Below are 27230 nucleotides of genomic sequence, written 5' to 3'. Positions count from 1 at the left end.
AGGTTGGTTTCACCACAATGAATCTAACCGTTTAAGTTATGCTTAGTTCACATTTTTCTCCCTCTTTTGAAAGGCAATGGGATGCATCTTTCTTTGCCTTGCTTTTTTGGTTTTCTCTTTGCGGACAAGTAGTTGTTCCTTCGCCATTCTATCTGTTCTCTTCAATGTCGGTCTCCTTCACTTCCATTGGTATTCAAAAAAAGTATTGGTTTGTCGAAAGTGTTACTCTGTTCCTGATCTCACATGGACTTGCCATAAACAGTAAAATCTAGAAAGTAATAATTCCAACAGGCATTACTGAGAGTTTACCTACGTGTAAATTTAAATCAATGATGAATGAAGTGCACTCGTGTTGGCCTGGATATAAATAAAACAAAATAAGCGCTACAAAATGCTTTTGAAAAAAAACCTTTTTTGGATTATTGGTTTGTTTTTATTCAGAGCATGACAATTGTTTTTTCATCAGGAAAATTTGCACGTGAGCACACATTGAACCATGTTTGTTCTAAAAAAACATCAGATATTATGAATTCTTTTACTTTTTTGGATTTTATTATACTATTTCCTACATATGTGCTCGGGGACCTAAATCCATTGTCTTTGGAAATAAAGACATGTCACAGGGGACCCCTCTATCATTCATCGTAGCTTTCATTCCTACAGGACCAGTGTTTGATGATCCAACTGCTTCTTCAAGCTGACCCACTGCCATTTAATGTTTGATGATTCTTTTTAGAGGAAAATAAAAGCAGACCCCGGGATATTCAATTATGTTTTCGATCTCACATGCGCCATGGCAAACAGTAATGTTTCAGAATAGCAAAAAATGATGGTTTCCACGCAAAATGTTTGAATGTTCTAACTGCATGCAGAAATTCCATTAAAAAATGACACTCATGGTGCTGTAAATAAAGATACAAAATTGGTGCTTCAAAAAGGTTGAAATAACGTGTTCAAGATGCTCTGAACTTGTGGAAGGATGAATGATAGAGGGATCCTGTATTCGGGCGTGTTTGGTTCGTTGCTCGACACATTGCAAAATTCAGGCATGTTTGGTTCGTATCCACACATTGCTAAATTCTTGTCACTTCCTTAGCTATGAAGCAAATAAATTCAATCCCAGTTTTATTATATATATGTACATATTTTTGCCAAATCTTGCCACAGTTGCGATGATCAGTATGCTCACCACACTTTCTTTTTGTCTTGCCACAACTTAGAAAAAAAATACATATAGCTATGAACCAAACATGCCCATAGTGTTCCCCCAAATGCATGAATGAGAACTTTTTATTCCAATATATGTGAGCGCAAAACATATGTGAGACCAAGCTAATCAATCCCCAAAATGTCAACAAATGTCCAGTTGCGAGGATAGCTAATCCGGCCTGGTCACACTCGTGGTATTTCCGCAGTAAATTGTCAATGTAGGCCAGTCATGATCAACAAGTCAGTGATAATAACTATAAGGAAAATATCTAAGACAAAGACACAAGAGAAAGAATCCCACTAGGTGGAGGGATACACATCCGTGGCAATCCAAACAGAACAAAGTCAAGCATTACCCAGCAGACAGTGGACACAAACTAAGAAACAACATGCTACATGATACAATGACAAAGTAGCCATTTTATTTATGTACAGGTCACACAAGAACAACACACAGTTGGAAACTATATCATATATTCATATCAGGCAGTTCATGTGAGCGCTCTAAGCAGGCACGGCAAAGCTCGGCTCGGTCCAGCTGGTTGGGTCGATGACGATGCATGGATCGTCCTTCTTGAACTCAGCCACCTGCAGAGTTCATCAGAGGAAGAGGAGGATTACACATAGAAGCAGAAGCTCAAGAAAACAACATGCTTGACAGGGATATGATGCCAAACCATTTCTCCACAGCTGGGGCAGTAGTGCTGTTTGTGCCAGAGGCAGTCCATGGAGGGGCACAGGAAGCACACGCCCAGAAAGAATGGCATCATGCAAGCCACAACTGATGCGACGCTCGGCTTCGACCTGTTCAGTGTGCAACAAAAAAGGCTTAACATCAATGATTTCAATTACATTTCACTATCATGGCAAGTACTGCAAGGAATACTGCGTTCACGTCCCCTCGCCTATCAATTCACACTTCCGCACGCGAAACTACAAGACTGATTATTAGCTATCAAATATACAAGTAGGACAGACAGGCCAAACTGAACGATAACAAAATATTGTTTTTCCACAAAGATAATGAAAGAAGCTCTTTTCATGGCTATATACTGGAGTTGAGGTAGCAGTGGCTGACATCAAGCAATGTGTGGACAGATACAAGATACAAACAGAAAATGGTACTAAGCCGGACTTCTCAACACAGGATAATGCTCATTTAAGTTTGCCGGTCACCAAAATCCCTAGAGAACGCACTAATGGCATCCCCAAAAGGTGTTGCAGCATTGACACTTGGAAATGCGAATAGAATAATCAAATGCTATCAGGCTACAGGTAATGTACTACTCCCTCCGTTCCGAATTACTTGTCTTAGATTTGTCTAGATACGGAGGTATCTAGTACTAAAATGAGTCTAGATACATCCGTATCTAGACAAATCCAAGACAAGTAATTCGGAACGGAGGGAGTACTTGGTAGGTCTTTGCATAACAGAGGAGAAATGCTAGATTCAGGTTTGGGTTGCTAATTAATAAAAAAAAATCCTCTGAATCACGTCTTTCCAACATTTCTGCTCCTACTAGCATTCCTAAAAAATACCAACACTGTAGGATACAACCCTACCCCCCCCCCCCCCCCCCCCCCCCCCCCCCCCCCCCCCCCCCCCCCCCCCCCCCCCGCGGTCAAACTGCACACTGATGCAACCACAATTTCATGTATCCCTCACAATTTTACTAGCCACCATCTCTTATCCCATTACCCACTAAAACTGGAGATAACTACAATGTTTCTATGTTTGGAGTCAGGTCTTTTGACTTTTAGCATTCAGAAATCATTCATACATTCTAGTGATAAGAGGAGCACAGGATGGCATAGAAGGTTGATGATTGCGGAGCACCCTTGTCAGGGTTTTCTTTGATGGTCATCAGGATATCTTTAGTAGAGGGAAGATCCATCTTGAGTGCCCTTGTGGACCTTTTAAGGTTAGCGGGACATCAGTGGGTACTCTATAGGAGGATACACTAGAGTGTGGACTCGAGTGAACCACCATGTGCCATTCCATTTGATCCATAGAACGAAAATCACTTCAAATCGAAGCTAGAGAAATTGCTTAATTAAGTTTTCTAGTTTTTGCACGTGTATGGCGAGGGTAATGTGCGTGCATGATGTTTGACAATGTACAACAAAACATATTGTTTTCGTTATCTTCCTTTACTGATTTTATTTGTCTCCTTTGGTATCTCGGATTGGTAGGGACGTGAAAAATAAAAAAGGCAATATTTTATATCATATTGCACCATCAACCAGGACATCAATGCAGAATAAAAAAAAAAAACTGGGGCTCTAAGATGCTGGGGCAAATAAGTTGCAGAGCTGCCTAATGTTACCTATCATCAGAAAAACAGAATAAGGAAGTAAGATCTTCACACAAAATTTTGTTCACCAAATTAAACTTGGATCCATCTAAGCTAAATATTACCCAAATGGAAGTCAAAATCATAAGAGTACAAAGAATGCAGCCAGAATGAAACTCCACATTAATAAGATAGTCTCTAACTCAACTTCACAATAAGCGTCAATCCTGATGAGTCTCCCACTAATAAACTTTGAAAATCAACCCAAGAACAATTCCTCTTTCCAACCAAGGCTGCCCCGCGCGTCAAGATGAACAAGGAGCCTGATTTATAAATATAACAGCATGAAAAACACCTCAAGGATCAAGCTCCTCACATTTGAGAGCCCAGAGATCATAGAAACTACCTCTACGCCGCACTAGACTTCGAAAGAACCATCATCTCTAACTATCACCCCTATTTATCTATCATTAGAGCAACACCATTCTCCACTCTTTCACTGGAATCAAGCTAGCCCTCGGGACGCACCAAGGAATATGCCCGCGGTTAAAACTAAATTCGGTCCGATCAATCCACAAATCACAAGGATCTCATCCTCAAATCGCGCCTAAACCCCATAGAGGTCGTGTATTGCCCCAGATAACGGCGCGAGATGACAAGGGAGGGGAAACAAAAAAGGGGGGAAGGGGAAGGAGGGGTTGCTGACCGGACGGAGGTGACGGCGGCGTCGCCGCAGGACTGGCAGTGGAAGGGGGCGGGCGTGTCGCGGAACATGGTGTGCTGCAGGGGCACCCCCTTGGGCGCGCCGGCGTAGATCGCGTTCGGCGGCACCCGCCCCGCCGCGTAGGGGTCCGGCGGGTAGTAGTAGCTGCCCTGGGCCTGCGCCGGGTTGTACGGGATGCCGAGGGCCGGCTCCTCGCCGGCGGCCTTGGTCGCCGCCATGGTCGCTGCCGGCGGGCGGGGATCTGGCCGGGCGGTGCGCGGTCGCCGGTCGTGGTTGGGGGGTTCTGCCTTCTGTGCCGTGCGATGACAGACAGACGCGTCGAGGCTTGGAACGGACGGCCGGGATGATTTATACCACGTTAGGATGAAAGTCGTTTCTTCTCCGTGTTGAAAAGGTACATGCGATCGGTTCGGCCACCTTCCATGAAGGAGCCTCCCACCTTCCTTCCCCACATCAACAATGTAACCTTTTCGAACTAGGAGTAGATTTCAACAAGGATTTCAAATAGGATTCGAACAACCGTTTAAACTATGTTCTGTGCTAAATTTTGAACCATATGTTCTTCCGCTGTTTTGGAAGTGACCTCGCGTGCGGGGGAGGCTTGGCTGCTGCGACTTCTGCGGCCACGCGATCGACGAAGGCCTATGCGATGCGGGATAATGCCACATTTTTTTAAGGCAGAGCGTGGCGTTCACTTCTGTCTAGGCGGTCGTCGACATGGGTCAAACTAGTCGAGGGCCGCGGGGAGGCGCGCGATGCATATGGTTGATTCAACATTACGACGACCGTCCTCCTTGACCCACTAGGAGTATTCCCACTCCCTCTCCATATAATTCTCTCTTGAAGCGGTCCTCTTTGGTCTCATCAGTGAAAGGTCTGCGACAAAGGGCGTAGCCCCAACATGGTTGATAAGGGTGAGTGTGACGGCGACCGGGAAGGGGGAGATTGGGGCGGGGTCACGGATGAAGTGGGGCGATGGGGGTAAGTGTGGCATGCTGGCAGCGACGAAGATGAGTGAAGATAAGGGGCCTGGGTGTGTCGGGGAAGGAGAGTGATCAAGGTTTATATACCTGTGAATGGGCGCGCTCCGACGGTAAACGAGGAAAGATTACACACGCACAAGGGGATACAGGTGTGTAATGTTGGGCATTCTTCCCTGGTGGAAAAGCGGAGGCTGCTCGCAGGGAAGACGTCAGACAAAAACTTTCCTTCCCATGTAAACGATTTACATATGAAGGCGGCTACATATTAGTGCCACAACCTCAAAATACGAAGGCTCGTGGGCTTGATATGGAGCCTCTTCTATACATTATACATGTTTAGGGGTATATGACGATTCTCCTAGAGCGACGTTTTAGACATGATTACCATACGAACGATTATATGAAGTTAATATGGCGCACAAATTGTCTATGTGCCACAAATGTTATGTGTCGTCCTTTGCGAGATAGCAATTGGTTGATGAGCGCTCCTTCGGGAGCCTCGCAATGATCACTTGCGCTGGGCGTGGCGTGCTCTCAGCCACCGACACATGTCGCACCCTGGGCACTTCATCTGGATTTTGTTTTTTCACACGCGTTTTCAACTTTTTAGATGGTTTTTTTTACGTCTTTTTCAATTTTTTGGTTTTCCATCCGTCTTTCTTAACTTTTTTGACAAAAAAATCAAAACTTTTTTTGCGTGAATTTTTTTTTGCTTCACTAAGAGGCACGTTTTTGCTTCCGTGAGAGGCACGACCGTGCCTCTCAGAAATGACTTTCAAAAAGGAAAAAACATGCTTCCTGTTTGTTTTTTTCGTAATTTTTTTGTCAAAACCTATTAATATGAGATTTAGTTTTAAAGATCTTGACGTGAGGAATCCAACGGTGAAAACGGTTTGAGATTTGACGCACGGTTTAAGAGATAAAACATTTTAAATAAACAAATTTATGAAGAAAGGAGAAACTCTCAGGTTGCAACAAATGATGCGCATGCAGCGCGTTACTTGTCACAACCTCGGAGGTGAAAGTAATCTTTGAAAGGAGTACTCCTCGGCTTGTGATTTTTGCCTCTGCGAGCCATTGCCTACGCGTGCAGGCTGACCCATCATTTGACACCGAGCGTTCCCTACGAGCGATTTTAGAAAGGATCGCGAAACTTCTAAGCCAAATTTTTTTCCTATTGGTTTTCCTAAAATATTTTTGTTATGTCGCGGTTTCTATTTTTTATTTTAAAATTCTTGATTTTTTAAAATTTATGAACACTTTAAACTCACGAAGTTTTGAATTTTTGAATTTGTGAACATTAGAAAATCACGTTTTTTTCTCAAATTCATGAACTTTCTTAAAAACCTCAATTTTTTGAATTTAAAACAATTGTAATCCCTGAATTTTTTTGAACTTTTTGAGCATTTATTGAAATCCAGTGGTAATTTTTTGAATTTTTACGTCCATTTCTTGAATCCGCTATTATATTTTTGAATTCACAAATATTTTCTGAATTCACGAATATTTTTAAAATTCACTAATTTTGAATTTGTGTGAACATATTTGTATTCATAACATTTTTTATTCTTTTATTTTTTGAAATAAAATAAACTAACAAAAAATAAATAGAAGTACTGAAAAGTAGACATGTGTTGTCACTGTCTCTAGTTGCGGTCGCTGGGCGAGGCCCATGTCGCACGGGTGCCACGAGCGGTAGCAGCATCGTCTCAAATCCGAAATCACTAATTAACGAGTACTCTTTGCAAAGATCACTCGCACTCCCAGGCTGTAACAAGTTACGCACTGCATCTGCATCACTTGTTGCAACCTGAATTTTTTTTTCTTTTTTCATAGATTTGTTTATTCAAAACATTTTATCTTTTAAACCATGCATCTAAATCTCGAATCATTTGCACTGTTGGATTTCTTGCGTCGAGATCTTCAAAACTAGATCCATGTTGACAGGTTTTGATAAAAAAAATTCATGAAAGAACCAAACAAAAAACCCGAACCGGAAGCACTTTTATCCCTTTCGAAAAGATGTACGACTATGCCTCTCGTGGAAGCAAATCCGTGCCTCTTGCGGAAGAAAAAAACACATTTTTTATGCAATTTTTTATTTGTATGAATGTGTTTTTCCAAAAACTAAGAAAGACCGATGAAAAACCGAAAAGCCAAATTGTTTTGAAAAAAAATCTAAAAAGCCGAAAACACACACGGAAAAAATAATAAATAAATAAAAATCGGAGGGAGCGTCCATAGCGCGACACATGACGGCGGTTGAGAGCACTCTAAGTGGCGTGCTGCTAGGCCCCCCCCCCCCCCCCCCCCCCCCCCCCCCCCCCCCCCCCCCGCCCCCCCCCCCCCCCCCCCCCCCCAAGTGACCCTTTGGGGGCTCTTGAAGGAGCTCAAATCCTCCCAATTACTATTCGGCGTCATCTGGAGCAGTTCATGCGTATTTTGTTAACTGAAGCCTGAAGGCGTTCTGCATTGGCCGCCCCATCTAAGGTTTGCATCGGGAGAGATCTGTTCCCAGTTTTTTTAGGTTTTTCTGGGCCTGTTTTTGTTCGGTTTTTTCTTTCTTTTTCCTTTTTCCTGTTCGTTTTATTTTTACTATTTTTTTATCAAAATGCATGGATATTTTTAAATTAGAAAATTCGTATGATGTGTTTTTTTTCAAATCCATATATTTTAATTTCGTGTTTTTTCCAAAATCGATCAACTTTTTGCAAATTAGTGATCTTTATTTTTTCAAAATCCATAATTGTTCTTTCAATCTATGATTAATTTTTCAAAATCCCACTTTTTCTCTGAATTCGTGAACTTCTTTTCAAATCAATGAACTTTTTCCTAATTCATGTTTTTTATTTAAAAATCAATGAACTTTTTTCAAACGTACGAAGTTCGTTTCAAGCTTATTTCAAATACGTATTTTTTTTCAAAATCAATTAACTTTTTTAAATCCGCAATTTTTTGTTCTCATAATCCGTGAACTTTTTCTGTTTTTACTTATAAGTTTATTTACAATGCTTGTGCTAGCAAGACTACCTGCAAATGTCTTCTTTGCTCGTTTTTGCTCCTGGACATATACTGCCGAGAGGTAGTCTTTGTATTTTGGTTGCGGGATCTTGTATATTGGCTGGAGCTGTACTACTGGACATATCAAGTTGTACTAGAAAAACATACTTTCTGGATGTTATGGTGACACACACTTCATTTCGTTGAGATAGCATTTCTCCCCCAAGTTCTCAAGTTTGGGGGTGCAGTGTTCATGAACCTTAGTACTAACTAAGTAGAATCTGGGCAACACGTTTGTCACCAAATTTTTGCTGCTCATTGTGCGAATAGGCGAAAGCGTCTTACCCTCGGTGTGAGGGGGCGCGTTGCATGTTATAGGCTGCAGGGGCGCACCTCCCTAGCAAATAGCGCATACAAGTTTGTTGGAGAAGATTACAACTTGGAGAGGAAGAGATAAAGAGATAAGAGGTTTACAAGATATTGAACTACTTATCTAACAACCTAGTCTATCTCCTGGACATCTCCTTGCGCGCAAAGTCTGGACTCCAACGTGACATGAATATGTGTTTAACACCCTCCCTTAATCACAACTTCATCAAGTTGAGATTATGTTTGAAGTCTTCAAAACTTCTTGTGGGTAAAGGTTTCGTGAATCCATCTGCTATCTGATCCTTGGAATGCACAAAACGTATGTCAAGCTTCTTCTGAGCCACTCGTTCTCTGACAAAGTGAAAATCAATTTCAATGTGCTTGGTCCTAGCATGAAACACTGGATTAGCAGACAAATATGTGGCACCCAGGTTATCACACCATAAACATGAAGTTTTAGCACTTTTTACACCAAGCTCTTTCAGCAGTGATTGCACCCATATAATCTTAGCTGTAGCATTTGCCAATACTTTGTATTCTGCCTCTATACTAGAGCGAGAGACAGTAGCCTGTTTTCTAGCACACCACGAAATTAGACTAGGACCAAAAAATACTGCAAAGCCACCAGTGGACCGTCTGTCATCCAAGCAACCTGCCCAGTCAGAATCTGAAAAGGCACTCAAAAGTGTGGATGATGACTTGCTGAAATTCAGACCAATACTCAGAGTGTTTTTGACATATCTAACTATACGCTTTGCAGTAGTCCAGTGAACTGTGGTAGGTGCATGAAGAAACTGGCATACCTTATTGACAGCAAATGGGATATCAAGCCTTGTAAGCGTTAGATATTGAAGTGCACCTACCAAACTCCTGTACCTTGTGCTGTCATTCTGACTCAAGGTCTGTCCTTCTGTAAGAGACAACTTCTCTGAACTGGACAGTGGAGTAGGTGAAGGTTTACACCCTTGCAAACCAGCCTTTTTTTACCAAATCTGTTGCATATTTTTCTTGGGAGAGATGAAGTCCATCCTCATGCTTCTTTACTTCAATCCCTAGAAAATAATGCAACTCTCCAAGATCCTTAAGAGCAAATTCTGCACTAAGATCCTTCAAAAGTCCTGTGATAGACTCATTAGATGAGCTGGTGACAATAATATCATCAACATATATGAGAACAAATATGTGAATGTTGCATTTGTTGTAAATGAACAAGGATGTGTCAGACTTTGAAGGAATAAAGCCAAGTGCTTGCATTTTATGACTCAGACATGAGTACCATGCTCTAGGAGCCTGTTTCAGTTCATATAATGCTTTGTCAAGTTTGCACACATTATGAGGTGCATTTTTGTTTTCGAACCCAGGAGGTTGCTTCATGTACACTTCCTCTTCCAGAACACCATGCAAAAACGCGTTCTGAACGTCTAGCTGCCTGAGACTCCAGCCCCTAGAGACAACAATTGACAAAACAAGACGGATAGTGGCAGCTTTTACAACTAGACTAAAGGTATCCTCATAATCAATGCCATACCGTTGTTTGAATCCTTTTGCTACAAGTCTCGCCTTGTAACGATCAATGGTTCCATCGGATTTCCTCTTTATCCTAAATACCCACTTGCAATCAATAAGGTTTTTACCTTGCCGTGGAGGAACCAGGTGCCATGTGTTGTTTCGTTTCAAGGCTGAGTACTCTTCTCTCATTGCTTTCTTCCAGTTTTCATCACTAAGTGCTTCTTCAAGTGTATGTGGCTCGCTTGGTTCACCTGTGGAACATACCATCCCATACTTTGTCATATGTTTATAATTTTGAGGTTGTATTACCGCTTGTTGAAGACGAGTGCGACGCGGCGAGGTTGGCTATGGCGCAGAAGATCCCGGCTGAACTGCAGGGGCTGATCCCGAGGCGGATTCAAGATCAGGCGCAGCAGCCGCGTTGGGAGCAGGCGCCGGATCCTCTGTGCGTCGCGACACACCAGGAGCACGTGAAGAAGCCGCATGCGGCACAGAAGATCCTGCCTGGCCCGGCTCATCATGCGCCAATGATTGCGCCGGTTCCCCCTGGCGCCAGACGTGGGGCCCGCGTTGGTCGAACGGCGCAGATCCCGCCGCTTGTAGCAGACGGGTTGGATGGGGAAACGCCCGCCCGTGGGCTCGCTCGTGGGCCCAGGTGAGCGCGGCGCGGAGGTGGCGTCTCCTCCAGCTGCGATGGGTCGCGTGGCGTAGGCGGGTCCACCCGCTGGCGCGCGGTCGGCCGCAGCGGGAGCAGCAAAAGGCGCGGTGACCGGGGAGGATCAGCCTGACGGATCTCCAGGCGGCGATCCCGAGGTAGATTCTGCCGCCAAGTCTGCGGGAACTAATCCCAAGGAAGATTTGCTCCCCCGATCCTGGCACATGAAATATGGCCCTGTTGGGTAGATTTCTTCATCGTTTTCAGCTCCGTTTTTTTCAGCATGGCTTCCTGCATCATCATACAACTCAGGCAAAGTGGTGAGAGGGTTAGTCATAGTAGGATCATTAGAGCTATACTCTCCTGGATCAAGGCCGGTTAGGGTAGGAGGAAGAAGTAGAATTTCTTTCCGAAGTAAAGCACCGGCATTTGGATGTAGATCAGCAAAGGGGAATTTAGTTTCATCGAACACAACATCATGAGACATGTATACTCGACCGGTAGAAACATCTAGACACTTGACCCCCTTGTGTTGAGTGCTATATCCAAGAAAAACACATTGTTTTGATCAAGACATTAATTTGCGAGAGTTGTATGGTCGGAGGTTGGGCCAACAGGCGCATCCAAACACACGAAGTGATGTATAGTTTGGTTTGATATGAAGAAGCCGTTCGGTGGGTGTTTATTATTGATCACTCGACTAGGAAGCATGTTGATGATGTGAACGGCCGTGAGGAAGGCTTCGTCCCAAAATTTTAGGGGCATGGAAGCACCGGCAAGGAGGGCCAAACCGACCTCTACTATGTGCCTATGCTTGCGTTTGGCAGATCCATTTTGTTGGTGAGCGTGGGGGCATGACACATGGTGATATATGCCAAGTGTTTGAAAGAAGGAACTGAGCTTCTCATATCCCCCCCCCAGTCGGATTGGACAGCAATAATTTTGCTATCAAACTTACGTTCTACAAGTGCTTGAAATTTTTTGAACACTTGAAAAACGTCATATCTTTTCTTGAGGAGATAAATCCAAGAAAATTTGTTGTAGTCATCAATGAAGCTAACATAATATGTGTGTCTACCCACCGAGGTAGGGGCAGGCCCCCAAACATCAGAGAAAATTAATTGCAGAGGTTGAGTAGAAACACTGGTAGATATAGGATAATGTAATTGATGACATTTTGCTCTTTGGCAAGAATCACAGATAGTTTCACTATGTCGCTCACCAACAAACGGGAGCTTATTTTTCTTAAGCAAGCGTTCAACTAAAGAAAAAGATGCATGTCCTAAACGATCGTGCCATCGTGTGGAGGAAAGCTTGGTAGCACCACAAGCTTGTTTATTTGATCTTCTAAACTCCGGAATCAACGGGTAAAGCCCTCGAACACATCTACCGCGGTAGAGTACCTTCCTCGCGGCCTTATCCTTGATCAAAAAGAAGAAAGGGTGGAATTCAATGAACACATGATTATCAATAGTGATACGATGAACGGAGAGAAGATTTTTGTTGGCCCTAGGAACATGCAGAATTTTTCTAAGGTGAATTTTGCGGGAAGGGGTACGTATAACAGAATGACCTATATGACTTATCCTCATACCTGCACCACTTGGCGTGTGGATCTTGTCCTTCCCATGATATTTCTCACGGAGGGTCACCTTCTCGAGCTCGCCCGTGAGATGGTTTGTGGCACCGTTGTCGAGATACCAGTTGGTATCCACACCATAGGATCCGTCGGCGGCGGCAGCAACCTTGTCTTCTTCATCCGAGGAAGCTTCATCTTCATCAAAGCGATACCAGCAATCCCTGGCCGAGTGGCCAGGCTTGCCGCAGATTTGACAGCGTACAACATCGGGTCGTGACCATCCCGAGCCACCACTGCCGCTCCCGCCCCCGCCACGGCGGCCCTTGTTGTTGTTAAAGTTAGGGCGCCCGCCGCGGGAGCCGGAGTTACTGGAGCCGCCACCACCTTGCTTGCCCTTGTGTCGAAGAGGACCACGGTGACGGGATGAGTACCCGCCGCGCCCGCGGGTGGCCGCGTTTGCCGAACACTTGAAGCCGCCGCCGGTGCTATGGAACTGCGCAACACGCTGATCAAAGTTGCTCAACATGGCGTACAGCTCATCGAGAGAGACCGGCGTGACGCGGGCGTCGAGGGCAGAGACGAGGGGCTGGTAGTCCATGTCCAGCCCGTGCAGTAGGTAGGAGATCAGTTCATCATCCTGGATGGGCTTGCCGGCCGCGGCGAGTTCATCGGCCAGGCCGCGCATAGAGGCATAGTACGCGGCAACAGATTGGTTGCCCTTCTGTGCATTGATCAAAGCAGTGTGAATGTTGTTAACACGACTCAGAGATTGAGAGGAAAACATGCCTGCGAGCGCCGCCCAGAGAGCGTGCGCGGTGGTGATCGCGGTCACCATGATCAGCACTTCTTTGGAGAGGTTGTTGAGGAGGTAGCCGAGCACTTGTTGATCCTCCTTCACCCAGATGGGATGGAGAGGGTTGGGCTCGGTCGTCTCCTTGCCTTCCTTGTCCTTGGTGACGAGGAGGCGGGCGGGTTCCGGCATGGTCCCATCGACATAGCCGAAGAGCCCGGCTCCCCTCAGTTGCGGCGTAACTTGCGTTCGCCACAGGACGTAGTTCGTCCGGGAGAGCTTCTCCGTGACTTGGCCGCTGAGGTTGGATTGAGCGGCGCTAGAGGAAGACATGGCTTGGCACTAGATGGCAGCTAGGGTTTTGGAAGAGGAGGCTCTGATTACCATGTGCGAATAGGCGAAAGCGTCTTACCCTCGATGTGAGGGGGCGCGTTGCATGTTATAGGCTGCAGGGGTGCACCTCCCTGGCAAATAGCGCATACAAATTTGTTGGAGAAGATTACAACTTGGAGAGGAAAAGATAAAGAGATAAGAGGTTTACAAGATATTGAACTACTTGTCTAACAACCTAGTCTATCTATCTCCCAGGGCCGGCCCTGATGGGGGGGCAGGGGGGCGGCTGCCCCGGGCCCCCAATATCTTGGGGCCCCCTCCTACCTGGCCTGCATACATACGTACGTTAGTGATCTGGGCCTTGCTGGGTGAGGGGAAGAAAAATGCAAACTGGGCTTCGTGAAACCGTGCAAGTATGTGCTTTGGCAGCCTAACCGTACATTACACACGTACTATCGATCCATCCGATGGATCTAGGTTTGCGTATGGATTGCCGGCCCTCGTCTCTATCTCCACTAATCGCGATTTGTAAAGTCGCCTGAGCCACCGAGCGTTGAGCGCTGGCCGCCGCCTGCCGCCCGCCAGCGGACGCAGCAGAATGCCCACCGCGCATAGGCTACCTCGGTCCTTGCCATACACACCATCGTTGATTTCAAATAAGGTAGCTTATGTCTTAGTGATTTGGTCTTATCTTCTGCCCTAGAATTTTTCCATAAGACCTTGTGTTAAGTTTTTAATTAGTACTTGTCTCTTCTAAATTTCAGATCTACTATGTCCGATGGTGAGAAAAAAGAGATGAGAAAATTATTTGATGAGTTGATAGTATCACAGAGATCGTTGTGGATGAGAAAACTAAAACTAATCAAGAGACGATGACCATATAGAAGTCAATGTTGACATCATGGAATGTTTGAAGAAAAATCTAAGGTAATCTATAAATGTTCTTGGTAACATTTCATGTATGAAGAAAATATTTGATATACTTATTATTTCATCTATCTCTATATATACTATCTAAAAGAATGAGGTTATGTATTACGTTTGTCCTTCGTTTAACCTTTCTACGTCCTCGCGCCTGTTTTTGTTTATCTCTCTCCCATCTTTGATCCTCAACTGTCCCAATGTTTTATTAACTTATTACCATCTCTACTGTTTATAAAGAACGCAATGTTCCGTCTTAAGTTTGTCCTTAGTCCAGCCTCCCTATGCCTCCTCCTTATTTTGATTTTTTTTCTTTCATATTTGGTTTTTCCCACAATTTTTTTTCTCAAAACCGCCTCAACTAACCCATGTTTTATTGACTTACTGTTTGGTAAGCTAATAAGTGTCTTCGTTGTAGTGCAAAAAAAATTATCTAGTATGCTAATAAAAGGGTCCCGGATTTTAGTTTCGCCCCGGGCCCCCGAAATCTCAGGACCGGCCCTGCTATCTCCTGGACATCTCCTTGCGCGCCAAGTCTGGACTCCAACGTGACATGAATATGTGTTTAACACTCATGAGTACGATTAACCTGGTGAAAAAAATACTATGTGTCAGTTATGACCATATATAAGCAGTTGATGGCATTTTTTTCCTTTTCATTTTGCCTAGCAGAGAAGATGTATGCTGTTGGAGCAGCAAACTGAAGTTATGAGCCTGCAAATAGTGAAATCCCCGAACTGTGCTTTGGTGATGTGTCGCTCGATACAAAATTCGCTTCTCCTAATTATCTAGGTTCAGATGACCCGACAATGTTTACCCATTTGTTTACGGGTCCAAAATTGTCTTTTGAAATAGCGAGGCCAATCTGGCACTAGGTGTTTGACAGATTTTGCAAGGATTCAGGTTATTTATTAGGTCCCGATAACTGCCACACGTGTGGTGTATCGGATAGTTGTGCCACACGCCTCGTGTGGCATGGACAGCAATCAGCCCACACATTTATGTGTGGGCAAAACAATTAATGCCCACACACATCTTTTTTTCCCTCCTGAACCCTCTCATACGCGTGCGTGTGGGCGAAGTTGATAACGTCCACACGCCCGTATGTCAGGCCTCGTACCCTTCTGGTCCCGCACGCGACGCGTGACGCCCATCGCGCGCCCGCAGTTGCCATGGTCCAGACCCTTGTCCATGTTTGTTTATCTGCAGTTGCCATGTCGCTGAACTACGGTTGCCATGTCGGACAACTGCAGTTGCCATGGTTGCTCAACTGCAGTTGCCATGTATGGTCTGATCTAATGTAGTTGCCATGATTTCATAACTTTAGGAGTTGCCACATACTAACACTGGGCAGTTGAGAGAGTTGCCATGTGATCACAAGCATACTAGGGCAGTTGCCATGTAAAAAGGAAGAGTTGCCATCTGCTCACGTGCACGTTAGGGCAGTTGCCATGTACGTGCACGTTGGGGCAGTTGCCATGTACCATGCAAAAACACATGGCAACTCGGTAAAAGACAGTTGCCATCTGCTTACGTGCACACTAGGCAGTTGCCGTGTACCCTGCAAAAACACATGGCAACTCGGCTAAAAAAAGAGAGTTGCCACCTACTTATAAAGCACACTAGAGACAGTTGCCATATGCGCTGCAAAAACACATGGCAACTAGCAGTTTACGTGTGGGAGAGGAGACGGGCGCGTGGGCGAGATGGCAAATGCCCACACACCAGCCCTTGTGCGTGACTGAAAATTGGTGTGTGGGTGAACTGCTAAACGCCCACACACCGGCCTCTTCGTGTGGTAAAACGGATGTGTGGGCGAACTATGTCACACACCACACACACGCCTTGTCCTACGTGGCACAGAAAATTAGCCAAATTGTGTCAAGATTCATGCATATAGTATTGGACGGTGATGGATGCGTGTGGTCGAGATGGTCAACGCCTACACGTGTGGGCGTTAACATTTCCGTATTTATTTTTTAAAGCTTTGTACTATTCTATCATAAGGCCTTTTCTGCTTTAAGGCCAGGAGTTAAGGACTCTAAAAACACAGAAAACAGCAAGACGAAAAACATGATCAATAGCTCACAGAAAGAACCCACTGCATTCTGCATTCTTCATTTGTAAAAGGAATGAAGGACCATTAGCTCATTGCAAGAGCTACTGCATTTTCCAGTTATGTGAAATGCACGATCCAAAAATATTGCAGGACCATCAACTTATTGCAAGTACCCTACGGTGAAACGCTTTGTCTATGAAGCCATGGCAATCATATCATGAATGTTAGAGGAGGTACTACATTCCAGCATCACTACAAAATTGTTCAGCCATTGGTCGCAACACTTTCAGTAGTTCTGAATCGAGACCTGCTGAGTTTTTTGAATCTGTATTTATCCATCTATAGGCAAAAGTTGACGCCATCATATCCGAGGCAGCGAAACTTGTGAACAGGTGAACTGTCGGGACTCCCACTCTGATCTTCCTCTACTGTGCATTGACATCCGGGTATCGCAGCGCATCGTAGCCTGAATTAGCAGAAATTATGAGCGAGTTAGGCGGCTGACCAATAATCAATAACAAGATCAAGAAGAAACAACCTGAAACAATGTAATGTGCAAGGAACTAAAGGTTGTAAGGTACTACCTGAATTTTATTCACAGGTTAGAAATTAGTATCTTCTCTGCAAAAGGTGAAATGAGATGACCGAAATTGAGTTGGCCTTTTAGCTTCCATAATTTCTACTAGCGCCAAACATATGGAATGGACGAACGGAGTTATCTGAATCAAGAAGAGAAATGTCCAACTAGCTTTGATGAATCCACATGGCACCTACAATTTCCATCCAACTACTTTAACTTTTCTACATGACTACACCCAGGTTCTAACAGAATGTATCACAATATTACAGGCCATGTGCAGAAACAAGATTTGATTTACCACTGTTGGAACCTGAATTTTGTTCACAGGCTATTCAAGACAAGTAAAAAGGGGCTAAATCAAACGGATATCATCACCATCTTCTCTGCTAAGGCTGAAAAGAGATGAATCAACTGATTTGCGGTTTCAATTTCAGACCATCTTTTACTTATCTACTAGTACAAGATTGCAGCAGTTGCAGACACCTAACAGTTTCAGTTAACTGTTTTTCAGACTAAAACAGTTTCAGTAAATGAATCTAAAAAACAGACAATTTCAATAACTGTTTTTCAGACCACAACAGTTTCAGTAACCTGTTTGTCAGATTGTAACTGCTTCAGTAAGCTAAAATAAACCCCAAAAGAATACCGGTTTTCACTTGTTGCCACCATTAGGAAATATGTAGGGGCATGGAGAGAGGCTCTCACCAGGGGTCCCGGCCAGGAAGACGACAATCTCGAGGATCTCGCCGTCGCCGTAGCCGCCATGGGGCAGGTCGACGACGAGCGGGGTCAGCCTCCCGTAGCGGCCCGCTCGGACGCACATGGCGATGTTCGGGTCGTCCACGCCGGCAGCGACGCGGAACGCCAGGTCGTCCCTCAGGCGGAACACGGACCTCCCCTTGAACAAAAACAGGCGCCAGCCGTCGACCTCCTCGAGCGCCCGCACGAACAGGATATGCCGTCTGGGAGAACCGAATATGGCGGAGAGGCATCTTGGGCGAGTCCGCAGTTGAACCATTAACCATCTCACTCACTCAGCAAGCACAAATTTGGCAAGAAGCTGAGAGAAACTACTCATAACACAATCGCAATCACCGAAAGAAATTCAAGAAGCGGGTCATGGCGAGCTCACCGGAAGCAGACCAGGAATGTCAGGCATGCCCGCCTCTCTGACGGGGATGGGCTCGACGACCCAGTACATCATGGGGCTGGCGTCGTCGTCGACGCTGACGCCGGAGGAGTTCCAGGGGAGGTACTTGCCGTTGGCGCGGAGGTAGCGGCCGCCGACGTGGCGGAGCAGGACGACGTCGTCCTCGAAGCCCGACCCGACGGCCCGCCACATGATGGCCTCCACCTCCGGAAGGTCGTAGTCTCTCAGCTCCGCGCGGAGGCCTCTGTGGCCGAGCCGTGCCGGCCTGGCCGCGGCGGCGAGGTAGCGGCCGTAGGCGGCGCTGTGGAGGAGCAGGCGCTGGCCGTCGCCGTCGCCATCGCCGTCTCCGCCGTGGTAGATGTGCACCGCCCACGCCGCGTTCATGGACGCGCGGCGCTCATGGAGCGTGACGCCCACCCCGTCGTCGGCGGCGTGGAGGTAGGTGCGCTGCACGAGGTTCCGCAGCCGCACGTGGTGCCCGTCGTGGAACAGGTCCATCGGTCGCCGGCGCCGGAGAGCTGAGGCGGTGGGCGCTGCGCGGTGGAGAGAGGGCGAGGGGTTCTTGGTTTCTTGGGACTCCGGCCGGCGAGGAAAGCTGTTGGTTGAGGCGGTTGCGTTGGGCGCCAAAGGCGATGTATTTCAAGGCGCAGCAGGTGCGGGCTTGCGGGCCGTGTCCTCTGCCCCATTTAATAAATACTTGCATTTGTGTTATTGTGGGGAGCCTAAATTGTAACCACTAAATGATTTTCCCCGCCGCGCGTTGCTGCGGGATTTTTAAGATTAATTTGAAATATGTTCTATACGAATAAAATGATCTAAATCAAAAGCTATTATTTTCAAAAGTAACTACATGTGAATAAAGAGTATGCATGTACGTTGGACTATTGGAGATGGAACAATTAAATTGGGGTATGCATGTGCTACAAAATAGTTTTAGTGGATGATAACGTGGCACATTTGGTGATGTGAAGGGCTGCATGTTGAGAGAATTAGACTTAGTGGGGATCAACTATTTATGTATTATAGATGCGGTTTATTCTATTAAACTTGCAATATCATGTGCCTTTCAAAAAAGGAAAAGGACACGTTTTCTGTTTTTTTCTTTCGCGAGAGGCACGATTTTACTTTCACGAGATGTACGGTTGTGCTTTCGCGGGGTTACGGCCGCGTCTCTCGGAAACAGGAAAAAATGCTTTTTTTCCTTCCGTGAGAGACACGGTTTTGCTTTCATGAGAGGCACGATTATACTTTCGCGAGAATCACTGTCGTGCCTCTCGAAAACGAAAAAAAACGTATTTTCTGTTTTTTCTTTCCGCGAGAGGCACAGTTGTGCTTTCACGACAGGCATGTGCGTGCCTCTTTCGGAAAGGGAAAAAACACGTGCTCCCGGGTCAGTTTTTTGTTCGATTTTTTTTGAGAAAAAAGTTCGTGAAAAACTATCAACATGGGATCTAGTTTTGAAAATCTCGACGCGAGGAATCCAACGATGAAAACGGTTCAAGATTTAGACGCACAGTTTAAAAGATAAGTTGTTTTGAATAAATGGATCTACGAGAAAAAGGGAAACTCCCAAGTTACGACAAATGACGTACATACAACGTGCCACTTGTCGCAACTTGGAAGGTGGGAGTGATCTTTATAACGAGTATTCCTTAATTAGTGATTTCTCGGGTTCCTATATGGCGCATAGGGCGCCGCCGAGCGACCTGGCACGCACCCCCTGGCACGCTGGACGTTCGTATGTGCCGGCCCATATCCTATTTATTTTCTTTTCGTTTTTTGTTAGTTCTCTTTTTCTTTTTCTTTTTCCTTTTCTTTCTCTTTTCTTTTTTTCTTTTCTCTTTCCTTTTTTATTTTTTTATTTTTTTATTTTTTATTTTCTTTCCAAATTTGTGAACATTTTTTTATCAAATTCAGAAAATGTTCGTCAATGTGTAACAATGCTCAACGATTCAAAAAGTGTTCACAAAATTCCTTTTTTGTTCATCAAATTGAAAAAATGTTCATCAGTATTCAAAATTTGCTCATCATATTCAAAAAATGCTTATCAAATTCGAAATTTGTTCATTGATTTCAAATTTGTTCATCAAATTCAAATTTTTTTTTATCAAATTCAAAAATTGTTCGTCGATTTCAAAATTTGTTTATAAAATTCAAAAGTTCTTCATCCATTTTTTCAGAAAAATATTCTTGAATACAAAATTTGTTCATCAAGTTAAAAAATGTTCGTCATATTCAAATTTTGTTCATGAAATTTTAAAAATGTACACCATTATTAAAAAATGTTCATATAAATTTGTTCGTCAAAATAAAAAAAATCATTAAAATTCAAAAAATGTTCATTATTTTGAAATTACGAACATTGTTTTCAAAATTCACTTTTTGAAATTTTCAACTTTTCTAAATTACGAATTATTTTGAAGAAAAACGAGAAGCAAAAATAATAATAAAAACAAACTAAAAAAACTGGGGCGTTCAGCCCCGCTCATGGGCTGGCCCACTAGGGACGCACGGGAGCGGAGGGGTGCGCGCTGGCATGTTTGCCAGCGCGTCACACGCCATATGGGAGCACTCTGGTGGGTGACTCACTTAGGCTCTTCAAAATAGTTTAGCTAAATTCAACACATGTGTATGGTTCTTCTTCTCCCGAAGCATTGTTGGAATGTCGATGTGCGAAAAGTTCAGGTAGAGAGACCATGCCTCGGATTTATGTGAGCTCATATTATTTTACTGCAAACACAAATAATATATACATGGGATGCATGAGCATGGAAACTAGCAAATGCATGAATATAAGTGGAGTTCAGTGGCGGAGCCACCGCCCAGCGACCCTGGGCACTTGCCCGGGCTCGCTAGGCCTCGACAGTAGCGATCGATCCAAATTAATGAAGCGCTAAACATGTTCAGTAGCTTGTTTACCCGGGCAAAAATCAATTGGGCCTTCGATTCTCATATTTTCACAGCCCAACAGCAGTCTGCAGCCCATGCGGATATAGAAGACACGCGAGGGAATACGTGGGATGTACGCTCGATCGCTAAAACTCATTGTCTCTTCGTTTCCACACAAGCAGCGAGCGCAGGGACTGGCGGCTGGCGCTAAAGCCCTAGACGGCTAGACCCACGGCCGGCGGCCAACGGACGCAAGGCGCACCAGGAAGTCTACTCGTCCGGTCGTCCCTCAACCCCCTCCTTCCTCTCATTCGGCTTCGTTCGGTAAGAAACAGAGAATCCTCCATCAGAATTAGGGTTAGCCGGCTAGGGATCCCTCGTCTCTGAATAATTTGTTCTTGCAAAATTAATTGGAAGGAGAGCTTCGTGCGCCAGCTCACATCTCATTGCACTTCTCTAAGTAGAGAAAAGAAAACAGATTACAGATTACTCTGTGCTTATTTTCAGGTCAGGGCCTCCGAAAGTTTTGATCCTCATATAATTTTTCTCATGTATAAGTATTTATTTCAGGCAATTAATCTGTAGTAGAACTAAATAACTAGCAAATGTTTTGTACATCTGATTTGTATTGGAGAAATTTGTTTGTCATGTTCGTTTAACCCTATCTTAAATTTAGGGAATTTTTCATTGGGAACGATCATGAATTCGTGACTAGAGATAAATTTTCTTTGTTCGCTGCTGGAAACTAGAAAATCGAAGTATATAAGAAGAGGGCAACTTGTATTCATGCAGTATTTATTACTTTCTAGTTGCTTACTCGGAATGCAATATTTCTTTGATGCAAGTAGTTTTGTACTGTGAACTTGTTACTTCTTGTAGCTCATTTATTATTTACTTGTTTAACAACTAACTTCAAACTTTACCATTAAATTTCATATATGAGGAGGTCGAGCAAACATTGAAAATGTGAAATGTGAATGGTGTGCAACATGAAATAGAAGTGGAGGCACAACCACCTCGTAACATTGCCAATGACTTTAATCCAAATGAGATTGAGGGTGATTCATGAAAGAAGAAACAATTTTTTGAGTATCCACCTAATATTCAAGACCAACTAAGAAGAGCATATGTATTGAAGGGCCCAATGCAACCAGATTTGTCTAAATTTCCTCATACTGAATTTGGAAGTTTACCGCAATGAGCTCTCAGAAGGGGCATTTGCCTCGTGATTTTCTTTAGTGCACTGTTGGTACTGTTCCTTCCGACCATCTCTATTCTTGCAAGCTTTCGATTTTGAGTATATTCACATCTCACAACTTAATTTATTTTAATTGCGATTTTTTTTATATTTTAGTGCCTTCTAGGAATTTGGCAACATGGCGAGTTTGCCTCTATGCAAGATTCATTTTATGTTTTTCTTTTGGCAAAAATGAACAAGTGAGAGATGCTTTTGATCGCGGTGGAAGAAATTGCACAATCACATTTGGTGACATATGGTATGGATAGCTTTAATTTGTTGGCAACATGGTGAGTTTGCCTCTATGCAAGGTTGGTTATGTATCTTTTGTTGTCATGTCTCAACTTTATTTGGTCTATGAAGTGGATATTGATATATTAGCTCACTTTAAAATTTAATTTTGTATGACAATTATGGTTATGTTTTCACTTCATTATTAATGAAGATTTGTGATTCGAAAGTTTGGTGGTAATATTATATGTTGTGTATCGAAATACCTGATTTTTTATTTCAAGATTATACACATAGTCTCAACTTGTCCAGACTCCACAAAAATTCTGGCTCCGCCACTGGTTGAGTTGTTGTGTATCCAAATGCTTCATGTGGTGAGTGCACCAAACTTCCCTGGCCTATTAAACCTTGAGAACTAGCTTTTTTTTAAACGAATCCACCCGTTTGCATTACTCTGTGGACGAAGCTGACTCACTCGCCACTAACACTTGTACATCAAGGGTTACATGTTCTACGCTTAACACCTCATACATAGTCATGGAATGTCCATACTTGCTAATACATGGGCTACTCTGTTGTGGAGAAGTCTAGGCCCCGATGAAAAAGCGAGCATCCTAGTCACCTGTAGCCGAAGGCATGACATCCAGCAATAAAGACACTAAAGATACCAATTCTGAAACAACAACAGAGGTTAGGCGATTATGCAGGTTAGATTCAATATTGAAACGCACAACATCTGCCAACAAACTGCCCAATCGAGTGGGAGAAGAGGCAGGGGAAGGAAGAGGTTAGTGGAGCAGATGTATGAGCAACAACATGAGAACTTGAAAAAAAAATGATATCTCAAATGCATGCGCAACAACAGTTGACGACGAACTCATGAACCCTGCACGTTTTTTTAAAGGAGGATAGACCCCCGGCCTATGCATCTGGACGATGCATGCAGTCATCTTATTAATTATTCACAGAGCCCATACAAAATAATACATCAGTCAGCCTGGAGCCATCATCTAGGCAGCACCTGTTGCTACTCCTATCGCATTGATGAAAGTGTGCCAAATAACCGGGCCTAATACCATACGGACATTGCACCAAACCCTAACATCTAAAGCCAGATGCCCCAACCTAGCCACACACCGGGACTGGGTCCCATACTGGACCGACGCACTCTCAGAGGCTGCCGCCGCCATCTTCCACCGGTCCATCTCTAGAGCAGAAACTGACCCATCGACCTTGCCTGGCCTGCCATCGACACCACCACGACGCCAGACAACTCCACCATCCTGCACGTATCCGCCCACACGCGCCCGTCGCCGAACCTCCGACACACCATGCCACCGGGATCCACCGTCGGCCTTGCAGTGGATGAGACACCACTCTTCCGCTTGTCCCGTCCAACTAACACTTGCTCCAAAACAATGCCCTCAGGAGGGAACGACATCAAAGGTACCATCATCATCCGATCCAGTAGATCCAGATCTAGGATTTCCCCCGGAGCATCACGAGTGGGGTGCCACGACCTGCAACAACGATGCCTTGAGAAGGGAACGACATCATAGACGCCGCCATCGTTCTCCACGACCGAAGTCTCAGCGCGATTTTCACCGGAAGTCACATCCCCCAACCTCGTAGCTGGCTGGAACCGAACGGAGCCTCGCCATGGAGACGAGGGCCGTTGTCGGCACGCCGGCAGGGAGCCTCCAGCCACCCCTCACCGGCCGGCCAAGGCCGTACCGAGACGGAACTGGACAGGGCGCCAGATCCGCAACCATCGGAGCCACTCATGCGCCTGCGACCGCCACACCGCCAGCCATGCAGGTTCCCATCGCCGCCGCGCAACAGGGGCGCTGCCCTGACTGCGCCTCGACCTCCCCACATGAGACGCTGCCTCTGCCTCACAGGATCTGCCGCGGCGACCACCCGCCCTGGATCTGCAGTGCAAGGCCCTGACGGCAGCGGCGGCTGGGGATGGAGGAGCGGGGAGGGGCTGGCGGCGTGGGATCTGGGGCCCCTGGCGCCGCCCGAGGGGAGGCGACGTGAGGGGGAGGGGAGATGCGAGGAGGCCGGTGGTAGTAGGGTTGTAAGTAGTTGCCTGCACGTGTTAGGACAAAAGCTATTTTTTGTTGCAGTGGGATTTGAGTGTTGATTGTTTTGCATAAAAAGGAGCACTTGGAAACAGGAGCACATAAACTTGTTGAGAAAAAAATTATATTATGTGTCAGTTATGGCCATATATAAGCAGTTCATGGCATATTTTTGACCTTTTGGTTTTGCCTAGCAGAGAAGGTGTAAGTTGTTGTGAACCAGCAAACTGAAGAAATCCCCAGACTGTGCTTTGGTGATGTGGCACTTGATACAAATTTTCCTTCTCCTAATTATCTAGGTTCAGATGATCCGACAGTGTTTACCCATTTGTTTACGGGTCCAAAATTGTCTTTGAGAAAGAGCCAGGCCAATCTGGCACTAGGGGCTATTTCTTGTTGAAGCTTCAGACTATTCTAGCATAAAACATTTGTTGCTTTAAGTCCAAGTTAAGGACTCTAAAAAGACGCAAAGACGCTAAAAGCAACGCGCGCGATAACCCAACCCCTCTCCTCTTCCGCGACCGCGCCGCCCCCGCGGGTGGCCGGCCGCGCCCAGCCTTCTCCTCCGCGCGCCTCTCCCGTCCCCTTCCTCTCTGCCGCCGTCGCCGGCGCCCGCTGCGGGCCTGGCCCGAGCGACGCTGGTGGCGGCGCCCCCCTGGCTTTTCCCCTCTCGGGTGTCCGCCGGCGCGGGACGGGGCGACCCCGGGTGGTGCTTCTAGGCGGCGGCGGTCCAGCACGGCGACGGGGGCTCCTGGCGCGAGCGGGGGCGGACTTCTGGATGGTGGCGTCGCCGTTGGCGGCAGGGAGACATGGCGGTGCGGTCTAGCGGCGCCCGCTCGGCCCAGATCTGGGCCCTTCGGGCCCCATCTGGGCCTGGGCGGGGCGGCAGCGGGGTGGGTCTGCTTCATGGCTTCCGGGAGGCGGGGGAGAGGCGATGAGCGGCAGGGTGCTGGCGGCGCCATCGCCGGCTTGCTGCAGCGTGGCGGCGGGGCTTAGCGGGCCCGTTTCGGGCCTGGCCGGGCCACGGGTGGCCTGGCATGCCCTGCTGCCGCGTCCGGACGGCTACCACGACGGTGCCAGAGGCTCTGGCCTCCCGCACGACGGCAGTGGAGGTGGTTTCCTCCCGTTCGGCTTCGGTGCTGCTTCTCCCTCCGTGGGACGCTTCTCTCCGGTCCTCTTGGCCTCGTGGTGGTGTTCGCAGTGAGGTGGCATGGGTGACGGCGCAACCGTGATGGCGCATGGTGGTGGGCGGCGGTCTGGCTGGCCGGCTCCGGTCCATTGGGCGATGGGAATTGGAGTATGGGAGAAATCCTTGCCGGTCTTTGGCCCCGATGCGGTGACACCTGCGGGTGCCACCATTCCTTCCTGGAGAGTGTCGGTGATATCCACCCCCCACCTCCCTCCGCGTGCCGGGGAAACCCTAGGACATGTCCGGGCAGCAGCGTTGTCGGCGTCGCTTTCCTTCTTGGAGGCGCTGTTTTGTACGTGGTGGTCCGGAGCCTCGGGTTGTAGTGGGTTGTCGCTGGTGGGCGTAGCGGTGGCGGGTCATCCGCGCTCTGTCGAGCTGTCGTTGTTGGCATTTGCTTCTTCTTCTTTTTTCTTTTGGGCTTGTTGTGCTGTTCGCCCCAGCGATCCTGTATCGGTGTTGGTTGCTTTCGAATACAAAGGGGGGGAACCCCTTTTTCGGTAAAAAGACACAAAACAGCAGAACGATAAACATGATCAACAGCTCAAAGGAACAACCTACTGCATTCTGCATTCTTCATTTCTAAAAGGAATGAAAAAACATGATCAGCTAATTGCAAAAGCTACTGCATTTTCTAGTTACGCGAAATGCATGATCCAAAAAAATTGCAGGACCATCAACTCATTGCAAGTACCCTACATTGAAACGCTTTGTCTACGAAGCCGTGGCAATCACATCACACGATGAATGTCAGAAGGGCTACTACATTCCAGCATCACTACAAAACTGTTCAGCCATTGGTCGCAACACTTTCAGTAGTTCTAGAGCTGCTGAGTTTTCTGAATCTGTATCTATCCATCTATAGGGCTATATAGGGCTACTACGTTCCAGCATCACTACAAAACTGTTCAGCCATTGGTCGCAACACTTTCAGTAGTTCTAGAGCTGCTGAGTTTTCTGAATCTGTATCTATCCATCTATAGGGCTATATAGGGCTACTACGTTCCAGCATCACTACAAAACTGTTCAGCCATTGGTCGCAACACTTTCAGTAGTTCTAGAGCTGCTGAGTTTTCTGAATCTGTATCTATCCATCTATAGGCAAAAGTTGAAGCCATCATATCCGAGGCAGCGAAACTTGTGAACAGGTGAACTGTCGGGACTCCCGCTCTGATGTTCCTCTACTGTGCATCGATATCCGGGTATCGCAGCTCATCGTAGCCTGAATTAGCAGAAATTATGAGCGAGTTAGGCGGCAGACCAATAATCAATAACAAGATCAAGAAGAAAACAAACTGAAGCAATGTAATGTGCAAGGAACTACAGATTTTATACACTATTGTAAGGTACCACCTGAATTTTATTCACAGGTTAGAAAATTAGTATCTTCTCTGCAAAGGTGTAATGAGATGACTGACTTGATTTGGCTTTTTAGCTTCCATAATTTC

The 27230-nt window shown here is 45.9% G+C and overlaps 2 protein-coding genes and 1 pseudogene across 2 annotated transcripts; all 3 read right to left on the bottom strand.

Moving 5' to 3' along the window:
• Nucleotides 1–1439: 1439 nt before the first annotated feature.
• On the bottom strand, nt 1440–4563 carry LOC125535445 (GSH-induced LITAF domain protein). Its single transcript, XM_048698493.1, has 3 exons — nt 4210–4563; nt 1887–2013; nt 1440–1797 (listed from the first exon to the last, which is right to left on the bottom strand). Exons 1-3 carry the CDS (start codon nt 4443–4445, stop codon nt 1714–1716), a joined length of 447 nt encoding a protein of 148 aa, XP_048554450.1. The 5' UTR covers nt 4446–4563; the 3' UTR covers nt 1440–1713.
• An 8266-nt stretch (nt 4564–12829) lies between these two features.
• LOC125541937 lies at nt 12830–12968 on the bottom strand (annotated as a pseudogene).
• A 4689-nt stretch (nt 12969–17657) lies between these two features.
• LOC125534882 lies at nt 17658–18722 on the bottom strand. The gene is made up of 2 exons (XM_048697937.1): nt 18127–18722; nt 17658–18006 (listed from the first exon to the last, which is right to left on the bottom strand). Exons 1-2 carry the CDS (start codon nt 18651–18653, stop codon nt 17658–17660), a joined length of 876 nt encoding a protein of 291 aa, XP_048553894.1. The 5' UTR covers nt 18654–18722.
• Nucleotides 18723–27230: the final 8508 nt, after the last annotated feature.

The sequence above is a fragment of the Triticum urartu genome, chromosome 2, assembly GCF_003073215.2.
Source record: "Triticum urartu cultivar G1812 chromosome 2, Tu2.1, whole genome shotgun sequence".
Classification (NCBI taxonomy): Eukaryota; Viridiplantae; Streptophyta; class Magnoliopsida; order Poales; family Poaceae; genus Triticum; species Triticum urartu.
The sequence above is the reverse complement of the archived record's forward strand: the minus strand, read 5'-3'. Positions and strand labels throughout refer to the sequence as shown.